The 19,994-nt window shown below is 42.3% G+C and overlaps 1 protein-coding gene across 6 annotated transcripts in view; it reads left to right on the top strand.

The window, feature by feature from the left end:
- The window catches only part of ZNF385B (zinc finger protein 385B), a 302,602-nt gene that overhangs the window by 132,592 nt on the left and 150,016 nt on the right, over positions 1 to 19,994 (top strand). The window contains exon 1 of one of the 6 annotated variants that reach the window (XM_039494463.1): positions 14,878 to 15,134. The exons of the other annotated variants lie outside the window; for them this stretch is intronic. Within the exon in view, the coding sequence (XP_039350397.1) occupies positions 15,125 to 15,134 (10 nt within the window). The 5' untranslated portion in view covers positions 14,878 to 15,124. Of the gene's footprint in view, positions 1 to 14,877; positions 15,135 to 19,994 lie in introns of those variants that run through there. 6 annotated transcript variants of the gene reach the window in all.

Raw genomic sequence — 19,994 nt, forward strand, 5'->3', positions numbered from 1 at the left:
CGTACCATGGATTTATATAAGGGCAATAATATATTCTCAGTCTTATTTTCTATCCCCTTTTTAATGATTCCTAACATCCTGTTTGCTTTTTTGACCGCCTCTGCACACTGCGTGGACATCTTCAGAGAGCTATCCACGATGACTCCAAGATCTTTTTCCTGACTCATTGTAGCTAAATTAGCCCCCATCATGTTGTATGTATAGTTGGGGTTATTTTTTCCAACATGCATTACTTTACATTTATCCACATTAAATTTCATTTGCCATTTTGTTGCCCAATCACTTAGTTTTGTGAGATCTTTTTGAAGTTCTTCACAATCTGCTTTGGTCTTAACTATCTTGAGTAGTTTAGTATCATCTGCAAACTTAGCCACCTCACTGTTTACCCCTTTCTCCAGATCATTTATGAATAAATTGAATAGGATTGGTCCGAGGACTGACCCTTGGGGAACACCACTAGTTACCCCTCTCCATTCTGAGAATTTACCATTAATTCCTACCCTTTGTTCCCTGTCCTTTAACCAGTTCTCAATCCATGAAAGGACCTTCCCTTTTATCCCATGACAGCTTAGTCATGATCAGTTTGCTAATTTGTATTTCCTCTTAACAGTGAGAGGAACATGCTGATACAATAACAATTTATCAGCATGTAATTTATTGTTTCTATTCTGCCAAAGCAGTCACTGTATTATTTCCATATTTCTGATGTCAAGGGGGTGAACTTCAAAATTAGTCAGAATTCTTTTCAAGATATTCACAATTGTGAAGCCAAAGTCTTCCCTTAGAAATGTGTGTGCAGCTCTCACTGAAATAAGTGGGAGTCCCACACATGCATACCAGGTTATGTTTTGTCTCCCAAGGGTTCAAGGACCTTCTCTTGTCATGCCAAGAATTCCCCCTTTTTTCCTCCTCCTATCTACACTCTTTGTCTTCCTCAGCCCACAGTGCCCTATGACAAAAGAGCTGGATAGGTCCTTCTCCTTAGTCTGACCTTGCAACTCTTTACACCTACCTTTGGGAATCACTGGAGAATAACAGTTGGGTTTCATACCTTACAGTGATTAAGTACCCTGCAGTTCCAGGATCCAAACTGCATTGGATTGTCACTAGAAACCAGGTGTTCCTGTATTATACTTCCCTATTATATAGTCTTAAACTAGTGTATAAGACTCGTGTGTAGTCTTTCATTAGTGGGAGTAATTCCATTGCAGTTAAGCACTAGTATAACTCCATTAACTAGTGATAATCAAGTCCCTAATATATGAAATTGATGTTTTGTAATGCCCCCTTGCTTATCTGTATACAGATTACTTAGATTTTGATTCATTTATTGTGGGTTAGAGTAACACTAGTGATCAGCATGTACCAATTTGAGTTGGAGGGAGCGGGGGGCATAAAAGCCTTTTCTTAATCTTTCATTCTCTGAATTTGCAAACCATTCCCTGCACTTCTCAGTGATACCTGGTATGGCTATAGCACTTTCCATCATAAATGCCTTCTACAGTCATTGAGATACTATATCTTCATATAATTTGTAGCATAAGATCCAAAGTAGAAAATAAATTTGTTGCTTTTCTTACACAACTGCAAAGCAAGGAGTAATTGCAATGGTTTCCAACATTTGTTATCTAGAGCTGCTGAAGATAAGTTCATAGCCTGGGTCAAAACAGCAAGTGATCTGAAGAGACTGAGTTGCACTGTAGTCATTGGTACTCCATGCACATGTAAGAGTTTGTGTGTGAGGATTCCTTTGCAGGATTGGGATGAAGTCCGCTTAAGTGAGATGAATTGCATAGGGCCACACTGTGCCAGGCCATTACACTGGTGTGTATAGGAAAGGGGAGCATGTTGCACCTCCTAAAGGGTGTAGCAATAGATGAGTTCTCCCTATGCGCTGCGGGGAGGCATTTTGAGGCAAAATTCCTCGTGATACCCTCTTTGGTGCAGGGCTGTTCTGCACTTCCCCTAATGCAGGACTGTGCTTTAAAGTCAAAATTAAGCACACAGGAGTCAATTTAATAATGATACAAGTCTATTTTCCTATGATAAAAGCCATAAAGGGAAACAGGAATATTCTATTTATATTTGTTAGCATGCAGCAAGCTACAAACAAGTCTAAAGATTAATAAAATGTATCTGAAATGTTTCTGGCAAACCCACATAAAGTAGATATACAAAGGAACAGCAACAAACAAAACACAGGAGTTTGGTAGAAGAATGACAGTGGCTAGATGTGGTTGTCCCTTTTGCATACTCCCCACCTTTGTTTGAGCCACTCACTTTCTATGTAGAGAAATATAGTTCCTTTGGCGGGTCTTTGTAGATATCTTCTGGGATTTGCTGAGAGAGAAATGGATATAGCAGTGATTACCATGAAAGCCATTTGACTGTAATGTTCCCTTGCCCTAGTTCTGTGTCTGACAGTGGAGACACATAGTCAGAATACTCATATGCACAGAACCAATATTTGGTACATCTGAGGGCTGGGTTGCTTTCTGTCTTCCCATCTTCCTCCAATCCTGGGCCATAATTTAGAGTAATCTCAACACTGCTCTAAATTGCACTGTCTTAAAATGACATCTGGAGGTTGCTAACATGATGGTGATCGACAGAGTGCAGCATGTTCCAGCCAGGTTTCATTTACAAAGAGATGCTGAAAGCACTGCAAGTTGAACAAATGGAACTTTATTAAACCTTTTAGATTGCTCTGTCCAGGTGGCTGAGTTGTTTCCAGCTCGCTTCCATGGAGCACTGTCAATAATAATTTCTCCATGGAACATGGGCTCTCTGACTCCAGTTCCATGATCATGATACATTTTCCCTATTTTACAAACATTTTAATATACATATTAAAAACAAATAATTGACATCCAGACCCCCACCCTATATTACTTAGATCAGAGGTTGCTAGCATACAGCTGAGTTGGCGTCGCTTCTTTACCACAGACTCGGCTGGTTGTGAAGTCTTTGAGAGCAGGCAACCAGACCAGGAGTGCTCTATCTCTGGTTTCCAAGTCTGGCAAACTATCTCTGTGGAGTCTTCTCCCTGCCGTCGAGTTGGCCTCTGGATGGTTCTCTCTCTCTCTCTCTCTTCTCATTCTGATCCTCTCGGTAGGGTCTCTGGGTGTTGGTCTGTGGGCTTATAAATGACTATTGTTCCTTTGGGGTTCATTATAGGTGAATACAGCATGTGGAATCCACTGTCTTAGAAAGTGGGCCTTCAATTTCCTAATCACTGACTCAGTTCTGGTATAAGGCAGACATAGACATTCCAAAAAATTGAATAATAGTCCACTGTAATCAAGTACAGTATTGTTTTTTCCTTGTAGGTCAATAAGTCCACTTGCACCTTTCCCCATGATTGTATGGGCTCCATAGCCATCTCTGGTGGTCAAAGGCTTTGAGGTTATGCAGATGTATAATTTATCAGATTGCTTCTTTACCACCACCATGCTGCTTATCCAGGCTATACTGGCCTCTGTAGATACTATGATATCTCTGTTCTGCTGACTTTCAAGTTCCTTGCATACTGGGTTAGGTAGTGGCACTGGAATTTTCCTTCATGGTAAGCACACAGGTTCCACTGTGGAGTCTATGTCCAGTCACAGCTTTCCTTTGAAGCACCTGTCTCCTTTGAAAACATCCCCATATGATGTTTCACTGTCCAGGAGACTTCCCCTTTTGTTTCTTGCACTGCATCTGTACAATTCTGATATTCCATCCTGATCAGATTTATGGCTTGTCTGACTATATTCCCAAGAAAGGTCTTGCCATCCACACCACAAACCTGAGTAGTATAGTCTGTAATTTTTTGGGTTTGTTACTAAAAGGTCACATTCTCCTATGGGCTGTATTGTGCACTCATGTATTAGATTGCACCTGCTCTATAATATGTCTTACTTATCTAATTCATCCCAAGGAATCACATTGCAGAAGGCCCACTATCCAGCTGAAATTGCACAGGACATTTCCCTATGAACATGGTTGCGTGGACAGTACAGTATACTTGTGTTTATCCAAAACCCTATTATCTGAACCTCCACATATCTGAATCCTTTTCCTGTCCCCCATGTATCCCATGCTGGGGGACAAGGAAGGGCTTTGGATAATATGGAGGTTCAGATGATAGAGTAGAGACCCTTAGACATGACTGCGAGGAGGCTGACCCCTAGCTATGGAAGAGGCCACCCTGCTTCTTAATGGCTCCTGTGGCAGTGCAGGGAATCCTCTACAACCCTGCTGTCACGGGAGTTAGCAGGACCATGACACTAAAGCTACAGAAGGCTCCCTGCAGCAGGACCATTGACACCTGATCCTTGCAGGCACAAGGTGCAGAGAAGGCTCCAGTTCTTTCTGGGGCAGAGCAGAGTCCTGGCCAGGGGGCTCTGCTCTGCCCTGTGCTATGTGTCGGCAGGGCTAGGGTGTCACCGGCCCTATGGCAGTGCAGGGAGCCCTCTGCAGCTCTGCTCTTTCAGGAGTGAGTGAGAAGGGCAGAACAGAAACCCCACTGGCCAGAGCTGTGAGGAGAAGGATGACGAGCTCCTGGCCATGGGGCAGGCTGCTCCACTGCTGAACTTCTCTTCCCTCTTGATTATCCAAATAAAATGTGTCTCCCCCATGCTATTCGGTTAATCATGAATATACTGTATAGAGGAGGACTGGGGCTCAGGTTTCCTCCTGAAATATTACACGAGGCACTATTTAAAAAGGAATAACAAGTATTTTACTGTATGCTCTCATATTAGAAACAAAATTTGACACAACTACTGTATATCACGTGCATTATAGTTGTCCAGTATTGTTCAATTTCCTTTCTGCACACCATTTTCCCTTTTACCTAAGGGAAAAACATCAATTCGAAAGTGTAAACAAAATAACTTGTTACAAATTATGTTCAACTAGGAAAGATTGTTTAAATATTTATTCCTGAAAAATGTTTCAGACTGTAAAGATAATCACAAACTGATAGTCTGTGTGTGAGCTTTAATTTTATTCTATGAGTCTGTTGCAGTAAGTGGTTGCAACTCTGTTGCAGCCCTCTGTTTGTTCCCTGAAAATGCTGTATCTTCCATTTAGACACATTTGGAGTGAAAAGGCTTGATGTTATTTCTTTACCTTGAACTCTTAGCACAAAACAGAATATTACTTGGCACTAGACATGCAACATCTGCCAAATTGATCCACCTAGGAGAATCTCATTTCCTGAGTCATTTAAAAGGAAATTCTTTATCACCACAAGTGGAATAAAGGGATTTCCCAGGTTAAAATTGTCTGTCATCAAAAAGATTTACTGCTCATTGATATAATATAACTTTTGCACTAGAAGACATGACCACTGGCTTAAGAGGATGTCTCTGAAGATGAGCAATGATCCTATCTTCCAAAATAGTTATTGTTCTTGATTGCATATGCATAAACATATTGTACAGTAAAGCATACACTCATTTATCTACCTAGGCATTTATGACTCATCACTGTAGTGTTTGAGCCCCAAATATGGATCAAAGCCCTGTACTTCAGCTACAGATCATAAAGGTGGAATTCTTGTGGTGAAACGATAATGAAGATTCTGAGGCAGAAAGGCTGAATATATATTATAGCATTACAGTCAAGCCTCAAACAGTTAACTTTGATTCTCTCCAGCTCATGTTTCATCACTAGATAGAGGCAGGGCCGACCCTAGCCGTTTTGGTGCCATATGCAGCTCCGCTCTGCTCCCCTGGCTCACAGCCTTGGGAGGAGGGGGAACCACCCTCCAGCACTTGCCAGGGGCGCGGCTGGATGCCAGGGGAGCAGAGCAGGCTGGGGCTGGGTCACTCCACTTACCATGCGGTGAGTGCAGGCCTGTCCCCTGCAGCAGTCCTTGGGGGAGTGGAGGCGGAGCAGGGGGAGATCAGGGTGGGGGCTTTGGGGAAGGGGTGGAGTGGGGACATGGCTGGGGCCTGGGGAAGAGGTGGAGCAGCATGTAGCTGTGCAGGGCATCAGGAAATGTGGTGCCCAAATTCCCTGGTGCCCTATGCAGCTGCATACTTTGCGTATAGGTAAGGATGGCCCTGGATAGAGGCAGAGCAGGCCAGATTATATCCTCTGCTATATATATATATCCCTATTATTTTCACATTGTACATTCCCTGAGAACCTATGCATCCTGTTTGCATGCTGTGAGTTTGTATAGGTTGGCAGAGAGAATATAATCTGAGTGCAGTGTAGGTGAGGCCTGCAGATCCTCTGGTGCCATGATGATGCATGAGATAGGAAGACCCAGATGTGTGTGTGGCTGGCCATTAGGAAAAGAATCTTATCAGTGTGACACTGTAATATTATAATTATTTTCCATTGAATTCAGTGTAAATCCCAAGGACTAGATTTATGGAGGGAAAGTTATTCAGTGTTCAAGCATGCAGAGAGAGCGAGTGCCATGATAGTACAACATTCATGCTTTATTCCTTCCTGCTCTGTCATCAAGCTTTCCTGAAAGTAGAGTTCTCGAAGTTCCACCTAGACCACGGGTTGGCAACCTTTCAGAAGTGATGTGCTGAGTCTTCATTTATTCACTCTAATTTAAGGTTTCACATGCCAGTAATACATTTTAACATTTTTAGAAGGTCTCTTTCTATAAGTCTCTATAATATATAACTAAACTGTTGTTGTATGTAAAGTAAATAAGGTTTTTAAAATGTTTAAAAAGCTTCATTTAAAATTGAATGAAAATGCAGAGCCCCTCGGACCGATGGCCAGGACCTGGGCCGCGTGAGTGCCATTGAAAATCAGCTTGCGTGCCGCCTTCGGCACGCATGCCATAGGTTGCCTACCCCTGACCTAGACGTTACCCTATACACAATTTATCACACTATACCACCTGTAGTAAGAGGAGGCCCTGGGATATAAACCTTGGTATCAGAGGCCCGGTATGAGGCCTAAGGCCTGAACTAAAGTAATGGTCAAGACTTTGCTAACATAAAGCAAAGTTAAACTGTGAGCCAGAGGTAGGCCCTGCTCACAGAAGCTGGCAAGGAAAGGGCTAATGCTGCAAGAAGATACGTACCTAAGAGGTACTGAACATTCACATACTTGCACATTCCACACAGATAACAAGGAACAGGCTGGCCCATCCCAATGACAGGGGCAAAAGGGTAATATGATGGATAGAGTTGTTTTGATCGAACCAACATGTACAAGGTGAGAGGCGGCACCTTAATACTTAGAGGGGTTGTACCTTGCTACATGGAAGGGTTGCACCTCAATACATCAGAAGTGATGTGTAACTTGTTTGTACCTGTGTATAAGAATACATCCCTGGGGTGGTGTCTTTGTCCAGCCGAGGGGGCAGTGGAAAGTCCCGCCACTGACTGAGCTGAGTCCATTGCCAAGAGGCACTTTCTCATAGTATGCCCTGAATTAGGCTAAGAAACCTACAGGGAACTGCCATTGTGTCCAAGGTCGCAATAAACCTAGTCGACGTGACTTTGCATCTTACTGGACTCTGTGGTTATTGGGGGTTCTCGTCAGGTCTGCTGTGTCAGCTATCTGCACAGAGCTGGGGCAGCACACAGAGGGAACACACGCACGCAGCCGAGTGATATCAACATTGGAGAAAGCAGAGCACCACACCGGTAGCACTCTGACAACACCACCCCCTATTGGGAAGCTGCTATAGCAAAGGGAATTTTTTTTCTGGAGAGGAGAGCATGCTTTCCAACCCACTACTGTGGATTTTTGTGTACATTTTGGTGAATTTTAGGTTATTTTCTTTCTTGCCTCTATTAGAGAAACCATAACAGCCAGCAATATTAATGCACTATTACCAATGTTCAAAATAGCACTTCTCAAACCTACACAGATATTGGATATGTGCCTGATATTAGAGTGCAGTACAATAACAGAGCATAACGAACAAGGTCAGCTCCCAGACTGCTGCACTGGGCAGCAGAGTATGGGGAGGAGGTGACCAGCCCTCTCTGGAGAAAGAAGTGGTTCGGGACTATTTAGAAAAACTGGATGAGCACAAGTTCATGGGGCTGGATGCACTGCATCTGAGGGTGCTAAAGGAGTTGGCGGATGTGATTGCAGAGCCATTGGCCGTTATCTTTGAAAACTCATGGTGATCAGGGAAGGACCCAGATGACTGGAAAAAGGCTAATGTAGTTCCCATCTTTAAAAAAGGGAAGGAGGAGGATCCGGGTAACTACAGGCCAGTCAGCCTCGCCTCAGTCCCTGGAAAAATCATGGAGCAGGCCTTCAAGGAATCAATTCTGAAGCACTTCGAGGAGAGGATAGTGATCAAGAACAGTCAGCATGGATTCACCAAGGGCAAGTCATGCCTGACTAACCTAATTGCCTTCTATGAGGAGATAACTGGGTCTGTGGATGAGGGGAAAGCAGTGGACGTGTTATTCCTTGACTTTAGCAAAGCTTTTGATACAGTCTCCCACAGTATTCTTGCCGGCAAGTTAAAGTAGTATGGGCTGGATGAATGGACTATAAAGTGGATAGAAAGCTGGCTAGATCATCGGGCTCAATGGGTAGTGATCAGTGGCTCCGTGTCTAGTTGGCAGCTGGTTTCAAGCGGAGTTCCCCAAGGGTCAGTCCTGGGGCCAGTTTTGTTCAATATTTTCATTAATGATCTGAAGGATGGTGTGGACTGCACTCTCAGCAAATTTGCAAATGACTCTAAACTGGGAGGAGTGGTAGATATGCTGGAGGGTAGGATAGGATACAGAGGGACCTAGATAAATTAAAGGATTGGGCCAAAAGAAACCTGATGAGGTTCAAGAAGGACAAGTGCAGAGTCCTGCACTTAGGATGGAAGAATCCCATGTACTGCTACAGACTAGGGACTGGGTGGCTAGGCAGCAGTTCTGCAGAAAAGGACCTAGGGGTTACAGTGGACGAGAAGCTGGATACGAGTCAACAGTGTGCCCTTGTTGCCAAGAAGGCTAATGGCATTTTGGGCTGTATAAATAGGGGCATTTCAAGCAGATCGAGTGACATGATCATTCCCCTCTATTCGACATTGATGAGGCCTCATCTGGAGAACTGTGTCCAGTTTTGGACCCCCCACTACAAGAAGGATGTGGAAAAATTGGAAATAATCCAGCATAGGGCAACAAAAATGATTAGGGGGCTGGAGCACATGACTTATGAGGCGATGCTGACGGAACTGGGATTGTTTAGTCTGCAGAAGAGAAGAATGAGGGGGGATTCGATAGCTGCTTTCAACTACCTGAAAGGGGGTTCCAAAGAGGATGGATCTAGACTGTTCTCAGTGGTACCCGATGACAGAACAAGGGGTCTCAAGTTGCAGTGGGGGAGGTTTAGGATGGATATTAGGGGAAAACTTTTTCACTAGGAGGGTGGTGAAGCACTGGAATGGGTTACCTAGGGAAGTGGTGGAATCTGCCTCCTTAGACGTTTTTAAGATCAGGCTTGACAAAGCCCTGGCTGGGATGATTTAGTTGGGAATTGGTCCTGCTTTGAGCAGGAGGTTGGATTATATGACCTCTTGAGGTTCCTTCCAACCCTGATATTCTATGATTCTATTCTATAAACATAAATAAAATTCCCTTACAGGCACAGACTGGGCTGGGGTGCAGCTGAGTATTTGCCTGGTGGCTGCTTCGTCTGTTAGACCCTTAAGCTGCTCTACTCCTACATGACTGTGCTGAGCGCATGCCCTGCAAGCACCTTCAGACACCTTCTGCAAGAAAACCAGAACCTTCCCTCCTAGCGGCTGCTGCTTGAATTTTGGCCGGGATGGAACTCAGCTGAACAGGCACTCTGTCTTACCAGCAATTCCCCCACCCCACTCCACGAGACCCACAGACCTACTTATTGTACACACTTACCAGAGCTGAGACAATCTCAGAGTGGAAGCAAATGGATTTATTTATTGAAAGGAAATTGTGGGGTGGGAGGACAGATGGACTTTTGAGGGGAGAGGAGATGGAGTTTCATAGCAGTGTGTGAAGGAAGATGAATGTTTGCTGGGGAGGAGAGGTGCGCACCGGAGAAAGGAAAGCAGAAGAATTTGATAGAAATCATGTATGTGTAGATATCTTATATTTTAAACAGCTTGATGATGTAAACTTTTGAGGGTTGCTTTAAAAGATTTGACCCAGGCTGGTGCTAAGCCTGCTAATCCAGCACTGATCACCTACTTTAAGTTGTGTATGGCTTATTTTGTCATCTTCCATTTTTTCTCCCCTCCCATCTTTGATTCATGTACTTTCATCTTACCCTTTGCTTCTGCTCTCCTTCCTTTCTCACTTTCTTCACTGCTCTTTGCTTTCTTTGAAAAATAGGGTCACATTTCCTCCTATTTTTTCTGTATCCCATTGGCCTTATTCTTATGCTGTCTACCTACTTCCTCTCTCACATTACATTGTATAGTCCCACTTAGATCCCTTCTTCTGTTCTCTCTGTCCTCTTATCCCTTCTGTATTTCATTGTTTATCCTTCGTTTGCTCTCCTCTTGGCATAGCCACCTCTTTCTTATTACTCTCTCGCTTATCAAGTCCTCCCCATCCCCACTCCATGGTCCCTTCTTTTCCTGACTCATTGCAGTTCACCCTCTCTCTAATTCCCTGCTCCTCTTAGGAAGATGTTACTGCCAAGGATGAGACAAGTGGTGAGCTCCCTCTCTTCCTCTGTCCTCTATATACTTCCCTTCTCTGTTTTCTGAGGACTGCTGCTGCCTCAGCCATTGTTGAAAGGAAGAGTGGGTACTTCTTATTCTGCCCACTGCTCAGTCATAGGCGGCTGCTGGCTGGCAGTCTCTTCCCCCTGGCTTCTGGAGGCCAGAGTGACAATTTGGAGGAAGACAGCTACAGCTGGTGGCTGGGAGAACATTTGCTGTGAGTTTAGTGCTGGTGATATATCCCCACAAGATTCTTCTCAGGTAAGAAATGCTCATGGGTGCTCAAAAACCATGGGCCTGTAAGCTTCTGGGCAGGTCCTAAAAAGGGGAGTTTGGAACTTTTCCTAATTAACGTTGAGTATTCCCACCACAAAACTCTTAACCTGAAATCAGTTTTACGTTTTGAATGCAGGCTCCAGCACGCAAAAGGTTAAAAATGAAAGGTGAGATTTGCAGTGAACTTTGCAAGCCCCGAAGGCTTGCTCTGCCCCCTCCCCACAGAGGTATTTGGAAGCTGAACTATCCTCTCACACGGATCGGATCACCCCTGAGTGGGGTTGATGTATACTGCTGGTGGGCGGAGGGAGGGGGCAGTGTGGGGAACGGTGTCAAGCTGTCCTCTGCACTTACCTGCTGTGTAGTTAAAACAGAGGATGCTGAATTCCAGTGCCATCAGTCTAGTAGCTTTCACAGGTAAGGAAACATCAAAGCTTGGCAAACAGAGAGAATGTAAGGACATTCACTGAACAAATGTAACAAATTATGCCAAATTTGAGTGCTGTCATCCTTTCCACTGTGTTTTGCTGTAATGCAAACTATTTAAAAAGGTATAAAATATATGAAGTGGTGTTACAAATAAACTGCAGGTGTATTGCGCCATTAAACAAACAACTCAAATCTTCACAGTAAATACAAGAGAAAATCATTAACAGGGTGGCAACTTGTAAATTTTTTTATAGGAATGCAGGTCCCCTGTGCTGAGTCATCTGAGGCTACATAAAGATTTCCTATATCAGTGTTGCCAACTACTACTATTAAAAAATCAGGAGGCAGGTCCCCCAAAATCATGAGACTAGCTTAAAAATCATGAGAATCTTAAAAATAGTATTCTTTTTATTTACCTTCTGGGGTTGGAGCACTGTAGGTTCACGTTTTCTAGCTCTTCTCTGCAACCATCTGGGCTCAAAACTTAAATGTAAGTGTTCTGTTGAGGATTGGGTTTGGATTTAGCCTGTCCAAAACTATGTCTGGGTTTGTATCAGTGTTGGCTGTGGTTTACAGCTGGAAAGTTTGATTTTTAAAAATAAAATTACCAGAAAAGGCCAGGACAATAGAGCATGTAATTAAAATAAATAAATATACTCCCTCCCTCTCCCCCCTCCTCCCTGCCCCGGTCACCAATACTGAGAGCTGATGTGAATAGTTGCACATACAGAGGTTTGTACATTTTCCCCATAGCTGTCCTATAAGGGACAAGCTGACTTTAATGGAGGCATGCTGATTTATACCAGATGAGGATCTGGTCCTAAGACTATTGATTTTCTTGATGGATTTTTTAAAATAAAACAATTTTATTTTTCTGAGAACCTTTCTGACTTGGTAGCTTTAAAAAGAATGTTTTGAAGCAGAAAAAATTGGGAGTGGTGTCTGCTCAGGCAAAAGTTCCATCCACAAACCCCAAACTGACCAGGAAATGTATAAACACTGTACGTGTGTGTGACTGCCACATCATTTCCAAAGGGACTTGGAGAAGCAGTACTAGTGGGCATTGACTGCCACATCCTCTTCCCCCCCCCCCCCATACTTTATGCCAGTCTAGTCCAAGAACAAATGTAAACATCAAAACAACAATATGTGGCTTGTACTCAGTTATAACCAGGTGAGAGAGTTTTGTTTTTAAAAATATGAAATCTTCCCTATTCAGATGGAGCTGAGGAGGTGTATCTGTCAACAGGACTCAGACTGATGGATAGCTGAGGGAACAATTCCCATAGTAAGCTTTTAGTAGAGCTTAATAAATGTAGGGCCATGTTTGGACCTCACTTGCTTTGGTGTACCTTGGTGTCACAGCCCCGGTCAAGCATCCCCTTTTTGGACATCCACCAGGTTGCTGTGTCTGGACCCACACACTGGGCCTATGTGTTTTTTAAGCTCCCCTTCTTAACTGGATAGGCTCCAGCCACTGACTGTAGTCTCACTGGAACATTTCTTTGGACAATCTGATACCCACAGACAAGTGGAGGCGGGAGCCTGCAGCCCAGCTGCTTTAGACTGTTCTGTGGGAACTCCATTAGCTGAAGCACACCCTTGACCAGTTCTGCACCTTGCGGGCTTGCTGGGTCTACAGCTTGAGTTTTCAGGGGACATGGAATAGCTGACCCAAATAAACACAGACTTTGCAAAAGGATTTCTGAAACAATTGCTATTTATTTATTAGACAGCACAGAAGATATGCAGATCTAGGCAAATTAAGGAACACCTGTATGTGAATCCCTGTCTGTTTCCCCACCACTCTTGGTAGTCTTTGGGATTTGAGTCTGTGTCCTTTGAGAGTTGTAGATCCCCTCTCCTGGACTTCATTCTCCCAGGTCAGGCTTCTCTTTTGAAGCCTGGAGTCTCATTCTGTGACCCAAGCTGTCATTGTTCTCCAATTCTGGCTCATCTGGCAGTCAAAAAGGTCCCTGTTCCCTCCAAAATCCTGTCCCTTTGTTCCTCTGATTCCTTCTGTGTTTTTAAAGGGTTGTCTCAACACCTCACTCTTTGTTGCCCTTTTGGGGAGATTTCCTTTTGCCCCCTATCTGTTGCAAGTGGGGTGGAATTGGTTCTCCTAACCTTCAGCTGTTGCATTTTTCTAAGGTGCTTCCATGTGAATGGAGGGTATTCAGGTTAATGACTCCCCTGTCTCTGGTCTGGGAGAGATGTGACACCAGCCCTGACAGCCAATGGCCAATTCCACAGGCACATAAGCTTTCAATTATATATCAATTTCATACAAACAACCTGTACATAGGCTTTCCAAATTGTCACCTTTGGATTGACCTCACTTGGCTTCAGTGGACTACTCTGAATTTATACTGGTGCAATGGAGCACAGGGAGAGGATTTAAGGGATTGGGAGCCTTAAGTCTTTTCTTTATATAATCTATACTTTCTATACAGATTTTTGGCTTTCTATTTCTCTAAGATCTTTCTCTCCATCATAGAATCATAGAATATCAGGGTTGGAAGGGACCTCAGGATCTAGTCCAACCCCCCGCTCAAAGCAGGACCAATTCCCAACTAAATCATTCCAGCCAGGGCTTTGTCAAGCCCGACCTTAAAAACTCCTAAGGAAGGAGATTCCACCACCTCCCTAGGTAACCCATTCCAGTGATTCGCCACCCTCCTAGTGAAAAAGTTTTTCCTAATATCCAACCTAAGCCTCCCCCACTGCAACTTGACACCATTACTCCTTGTTCTGTCATCGGGTACCACTGAGAACAGTCTAGATCCATCCTCTTTGGAACCCCCTTTCAGGTAGTTGAAAGCAGCTATAGAATCCCCCCATATTCTTCTCTTCTGCAGACTAAACAATCCCAGTTCCATCAGCATCGCCTCATAAGTCATGTGCTCCAGCCCCTTAATCATTTTTGTTGCCCTACGCTGGACTATTTCCAGTTTTTCCACATCCTTCTTGTAGTGTGGTAATTAGAGCTAATTATTATTGTACAGTCTATGCACAAATAGTCCATCATGGATTTCAATATTCAATAATGATGCCTGCAGAAAACAGTCAATATTTTTTTTATTGCATGTATGTTTGAGCTAATCTTATTCCTTTGCAGAAGTTGCCAAACATTCAAAAATAAGCAAACATTTTAACTGCAGGTTAAAAAAAATAAAATAAAATCTCCTCACTTATATTACTTGAAAGGAAGTATGTTACATATAATGAAACCAATACAGTACTCATGTAAGCAGTCACGATTTCACTGAAATCGGTGAAGTTGAACCCACTTACACAAGGGCTGATTTTGGCTCATCACTGATCTTTTTCTTAATATTTTTGCTTTAAATATCTGTGTAGTAAAATATTCTGGGCTTTGTGCATATGTAGGTATGTGGGGTGGAGGGTGGGGGAGTTTTATTCCTTAATATGAGAGAGAAGATTATTTTCAAACCAAGTTCTGGACAGACACATTTAATATATACCACTTAAAAAGCTTCAGAGAAGTGACCTAGTTTTTCATGATTTTGGTGCTTCACAGTCTGAGGTGGCAACAGCTACTGACAGTCTCTCTATTGTTTGAGAAGTACTGTTCACCAATGGGAGTGAAGTATCATACCTCAGCTGCCCTAGGGTACAAGGCATGTTTCTCAACAGCCCATGCTCAAATCTTGCTCAAATCTTTAGTCAAGTCAAAAAAAAGGAGTTTTTAAGGAACGTTCCCTTTGCTAAATCTGCTGTGTAGAATTTGCCATTCTGCTGAACTAACTGTAGACGAGAAACATGCTTCTGGGTAAGTAAAGCCATGTGGGAAGTTGTTACTTCTCTGTTTCAACTAACTATGCTTTTTCCAGCTCTATAGGAAGAGAAATGTATGCTATAATTTGCTAATTTATTTTGAAGAGCAGTCCATTAACATAAATTGTACTCATTTGCTGTGGTTCAGGTACTGAAGTATCAGTTTAGGAAATTTTAGTCTCTGATTATTTAGTTGTCTGTGGTGTATTTCTTTCGGATGCTTTTTATCTTTGGCTAATGTATGCCATAGAGAGATAAAAATGCCAGAATCACAATCTGAACTTTACTCTTGTTTAGATGGTAATTATAACATTTTCTGAAGGATGCTATAAGTAAAAGTTCTTGTTAGTGAGCCAGCTGTAAGTATTTTATATCTCAGATATTAACACACGTGTGTTTCTGTATGTAAAGTGTGCTAATGGGTAATTTAAAAAAACCCTATTACTTGATTGTTTAATAATGAACATCAGTAATAACTCTTTAGAATTCTGCTGCAAAATCATATTGAATGATGATAGTATGGTACATAATTCTATTAATGGTAAGAGCATTTAAAATAAATAATGTCTACACTCTATATTTTAGGAAACATTTTTAAGTTCAGCTAGTGAAATGTTAGTGTGTTGCAGTTTTCACTGTTCTGCTTGGCAGCAATGTTAAAAAAATGTGCAGGATGCCTTTCAGAAATTTCTGTGGGATGTCTTACTGAGTAGAAAACAGATGAATGCTTTCCTTCCAACCTGTAAATCTTTGTTTGTTTTACAGTTAGGATTAATTTGTAGGAGACAGATTTACTTCATACAAGACAACCTTGTCTGCAGGAATGTTATTGGCAGTTTTTCCAGACATCTAAATAAATGTTGATAAAATGTTTCATTCATTGGGAATGTTATAAAACAGCCTCTGGTCTCCAGAAGCATTTTTTCATATGTGTTTGTGGCAAATTTAGATTCTCATGATTTAATTTGTTTAAAATACCCCACAAGATTTCCTGGCTTAAACTGTTCTTTCTTTCAGATCTGTTCTTTTACTAAAAACTATTTGTAGATCATTTATTGCATCATTTTTGGTTTACATTAACATGTTTTAACTTTTTAAAGGCAGAAAACTGTGTCTGGGTGATGGGTTTTTATTTTTTTGCTGACAGGGTAGCTAAATCGTTTAGATTTTAACAAAATAGGTTTGATCTTGCTACCATACTAAAAGGACTTGCCATTTCAAAATCATTTGTGCCCATTTTTTTATCACTGCAGTTTGTCTTTAACAGTGCTTATGTTTTCCTTGACATTCATAATGCTCAGACTTCTGCGCTAAACTGTCCAAGATTGTATACAGTGACTGAATGATCATTTCAGATCTTTGCTTCTGTGTTACTGTGTATTCAAACACTTCCATCACAATATTTACATTATTGAAAGGAAATATATTTTATGGAAATTTTAATACAGTTGTCAAAATTCTGAGAGAACAGAGGGAGCACTGGAAAGTCTGCTTCTATCTTGTCAGTTTTTTCATTTCTAGATAGGTTTAACAGAAATGCATTAGACTCTTTCAGAATTTAAAATATGCCATCCTTTAGTGTGGATGCCACCTTCAGGATGTTCAGTTCAATATCACTAGTCATAATTCTCTTGCACTGCAGTTGTAGTAACAGTAAACAATATGCATGTATGTGTATACATGCATGTTGAAAATTACTGAGCTTGATTCAAGTGATAAGTAGTTTAAGGAATTTAAGGAGTTTCACCCTTGTCATCTGTTATAGTTTCAATTATGCTATCATATGAGGAAGTCAACAAAACTTGGACACCTAACATACACTAAAGATCATAGCATTTCATATCTTCAGGATCATAAGATTTCTCAGTGTATATATAGTACAAGAAAATTACTGAAACAAATTACTTGGTTATTTTCCTAGATAATCAAGATTTTCAGGGCCAGATTTTTAAAGACTCATATATACACCCATTATGCAAACTGGGTAATTGTACTCATAAATATGTTGGTAAATAGGCAGTTACCCAACTGCATGCGTAATCCACACACCACCTGGGTGTGATGATCTGTCCTCTCTAATGGCATGCATTTAGCTCTAGAGGTCCCAGGTTCAATCCTGCCCGCCTGATGAACAGGTTCTGTCTGTGTTACGCATGCACAAATTTCCTGTCCCTTTGGTGACAGGTGTTCACGTTTGTATGAGCATCTGCAAATTTGGCCTTAGGTGGCAAAAAATGTTTTCACTTTTATTTGTTGTAATACTAAAACTCTCCCAGTAAAGTTTAAGGTCATCAAATGCTGTAGTTTTAGTGAAAGTCAAAACATTTGGAAAATGACATTAAAATACCTTAATATTTCAAAGTGTAATCTCTTCTGAATAAATTCAGGAAAGATTCATCTTGAGCTCTTTCTATCCAATGCTGTAATGAAGAAATAACAAAAAGTAATCATTTTGGAGGTTAAAATGGCTTAAATCTTCTGGAGGGGAAAAAGGTTACTACTTAAATTTCAGATGAACGGAGTGTTTGTGAGTTCATCTGAGTCTTGTATTCATACCTGGTTTAAAATGAGACATGATGTACTGCAGTTTCTCTGGAACATTACATAAACGCCCTTGTTCTAAATCATGCAGTAGCTTGAAATATGCAAACAGAACTGAATGGAACCTTGCAGCAACTTCTCCACAAGCAGGAAGCCTAATATTTACACAATAATCAATAAGGCCAGGGACACAGACAAGTAGTAACCTCTTCTAGAAAACTTGGTTTAACTGGTAAAAGAAGGTAGGATCTCTTTTAAACAACAACTTTCTTATATTAGCTAGAGATGGGTAAAAACAGGGGATGGTTTCTGCAAACTTAGTTGGCTGAGATTTTGAGTTGCGGAATCAAAACCAGGTGTTGTTCATAAGTATGTTACGTTCTGTGTGGACTCGTAAAGCTTGTGGGAGGTGTGGAGGGCCCAGTCTGGCCTGGTCCAGTTCAGCCTGCCTCTCTTCACTACAGCTGCTCTGGCAGCTTGTTGGGTTAGCATGTGTGGTGGCTGTGGCATGAGCCTGACCTAGGGAATGTTCAGTGATTTTGGCATAACGTTTTCCCAAAGAAAACAAGAGAAGGGAAATGGCAATTTTTTAACACTTTTTACAACTTCTCCAACTTTAGCTGTATACAATTTCATGAATCAAAGTAAAAGCACCCTTGTAGCCTGAACAGATTTTCCCCTGCCAAATATCAATGGCCTGATGTGAACAATGGAGATTTGAGAGCTTCCCAGGGAAAAAGTGACCAGAATCTTTTCTAATGGAAAGTGTTAGGCAACCTAAATATGAGTTGCTACCATAATTTTCTCTTCATTGTACCGCATATTCTCTTAAACTAATTCTGTAACTATTTCTCTGCGTGTGTGTGTGTGTGTGTGTGTGTGTGTGTGTGTAAATGGAGGCACTAGTGCTGCTCAGTTAAATGACTAAGAATTTTTTGAACACGGACAAAACTCGTTTTTGTCAAACCTCATTCTCAGAAATGTCCTAAACCATTTAAACTGAAAACATCAATAAATAAAATAAAATTCAGCTTTAGGATTAGACATGGAAAGTTTCAGCCCAAATTTTGTTTTGCAAAGTTATAAGCAACTGAAAACCAGATCTTCTAGTGGAAAGTATTGCACAACCTTAACCATATAGGCATTGTTACATACACCACCTGTAATAAAGATACAAGCAAATGAGCAAAATTGAGATTGAATGAAACCTAACTGAATTCCCTATTTTTGGTGACTGAAATCTCAACTGTATCATGGTGTTTGTCAATAGTGATGTAAGCAGAGTCAGGATGAGCTCTACCCTGACATCTGATGGTAAATTGTGGGGAGTGTGGAAAGAATCTCAAGTATTTGCATTGGCACTCCCACCCCACTTAGGATAGAACACAGCAGCCTGGGGTGGTTATTTTCACAGCTGTGGGATCCCCAATTTGTTTGTTGTTGGGGCAGGAGAAATAAAATGTTGTCACCCTGATTAAGTAAACGAGGAACTACAAAACTGTCTTATGATAAAGGGTTTCATTGTCAACTAAATAGCACTTGCTAGACAAGGGATATGGGTTCCAAAACCCAGTGAATTGAGAGAGGCTGGGGACAGGTATCTGTACTTGGTGGTGCAGGCTCCTTGTGTGAGCCAGAAGCACCAGTTCCACCTATGCCTCTCTCCACTGTGGAATGTCGGAGTTAATTTTTGATTCCCTTAAGAATCTAGATACAGGTTACTGAGCTGAACTCACTTTGGACTAGTGGTGCACTGGCACTGGGTCTCCCCTACTGTGAGTTGAAATCACTAATAGCTGAAATCACTAAAGAGCTGGACTTGCTGAGCTGAGAGCACTGAGTACTGTGCTAACTAGTGGGGGAGCCTGAAGCTATACTGTGGAACAGAGCAGCTGGCAGAGTGGAGTGGAGCAGTTTGTGGAGCCACGGGCAGAGTGGAGCCGAGCAGTTTCCGAGGACGGCTGGAGCGGATCACAGGACAGCTGGTGGACCAGAGCAGCTGGCAGAGCGGAGCAGCTGTGGGATGGGTGGAGTGGCCCATGGAGCAAGCGGAGCTGAGCAGTTTGCGGGGATGGCTGGTGGAAGCAGAACCCCTTGAAGAGGCAGGGCAGTTGGCCCCAAACCACGTAAGGTGCCCCTTTCTACCCAGGCTGGGGAGGGGGACCTCTGCAGGTAGGCTCTCGAACTCTGGGGCTGCACTGACCTGGGACAGAGACTTTTGGATTGTGGGACTTCTGGGACTGTGGGCGATTTAGGGGTTGCTGGACTCAAGAGACCAGAGAGAAGGACACGGCCCAATTTCCTGGGGTGGGTC

The sequence above is a fragment of the Mauremys reevesii genome, linkage group 11 (assembly GCF_016161935.1).
Source record: "Mauremys reevesii isolate NIE-2019 linkage group 11, ASM1616193v1, whole genome shotgun sequence".
Classification (NCBI taxonomy): domain Eukaryota; kingdom Metazoa; phylum Chordata; order Testudines; family Geoemydidae; genus Mauremys; species Mauremys reevesii.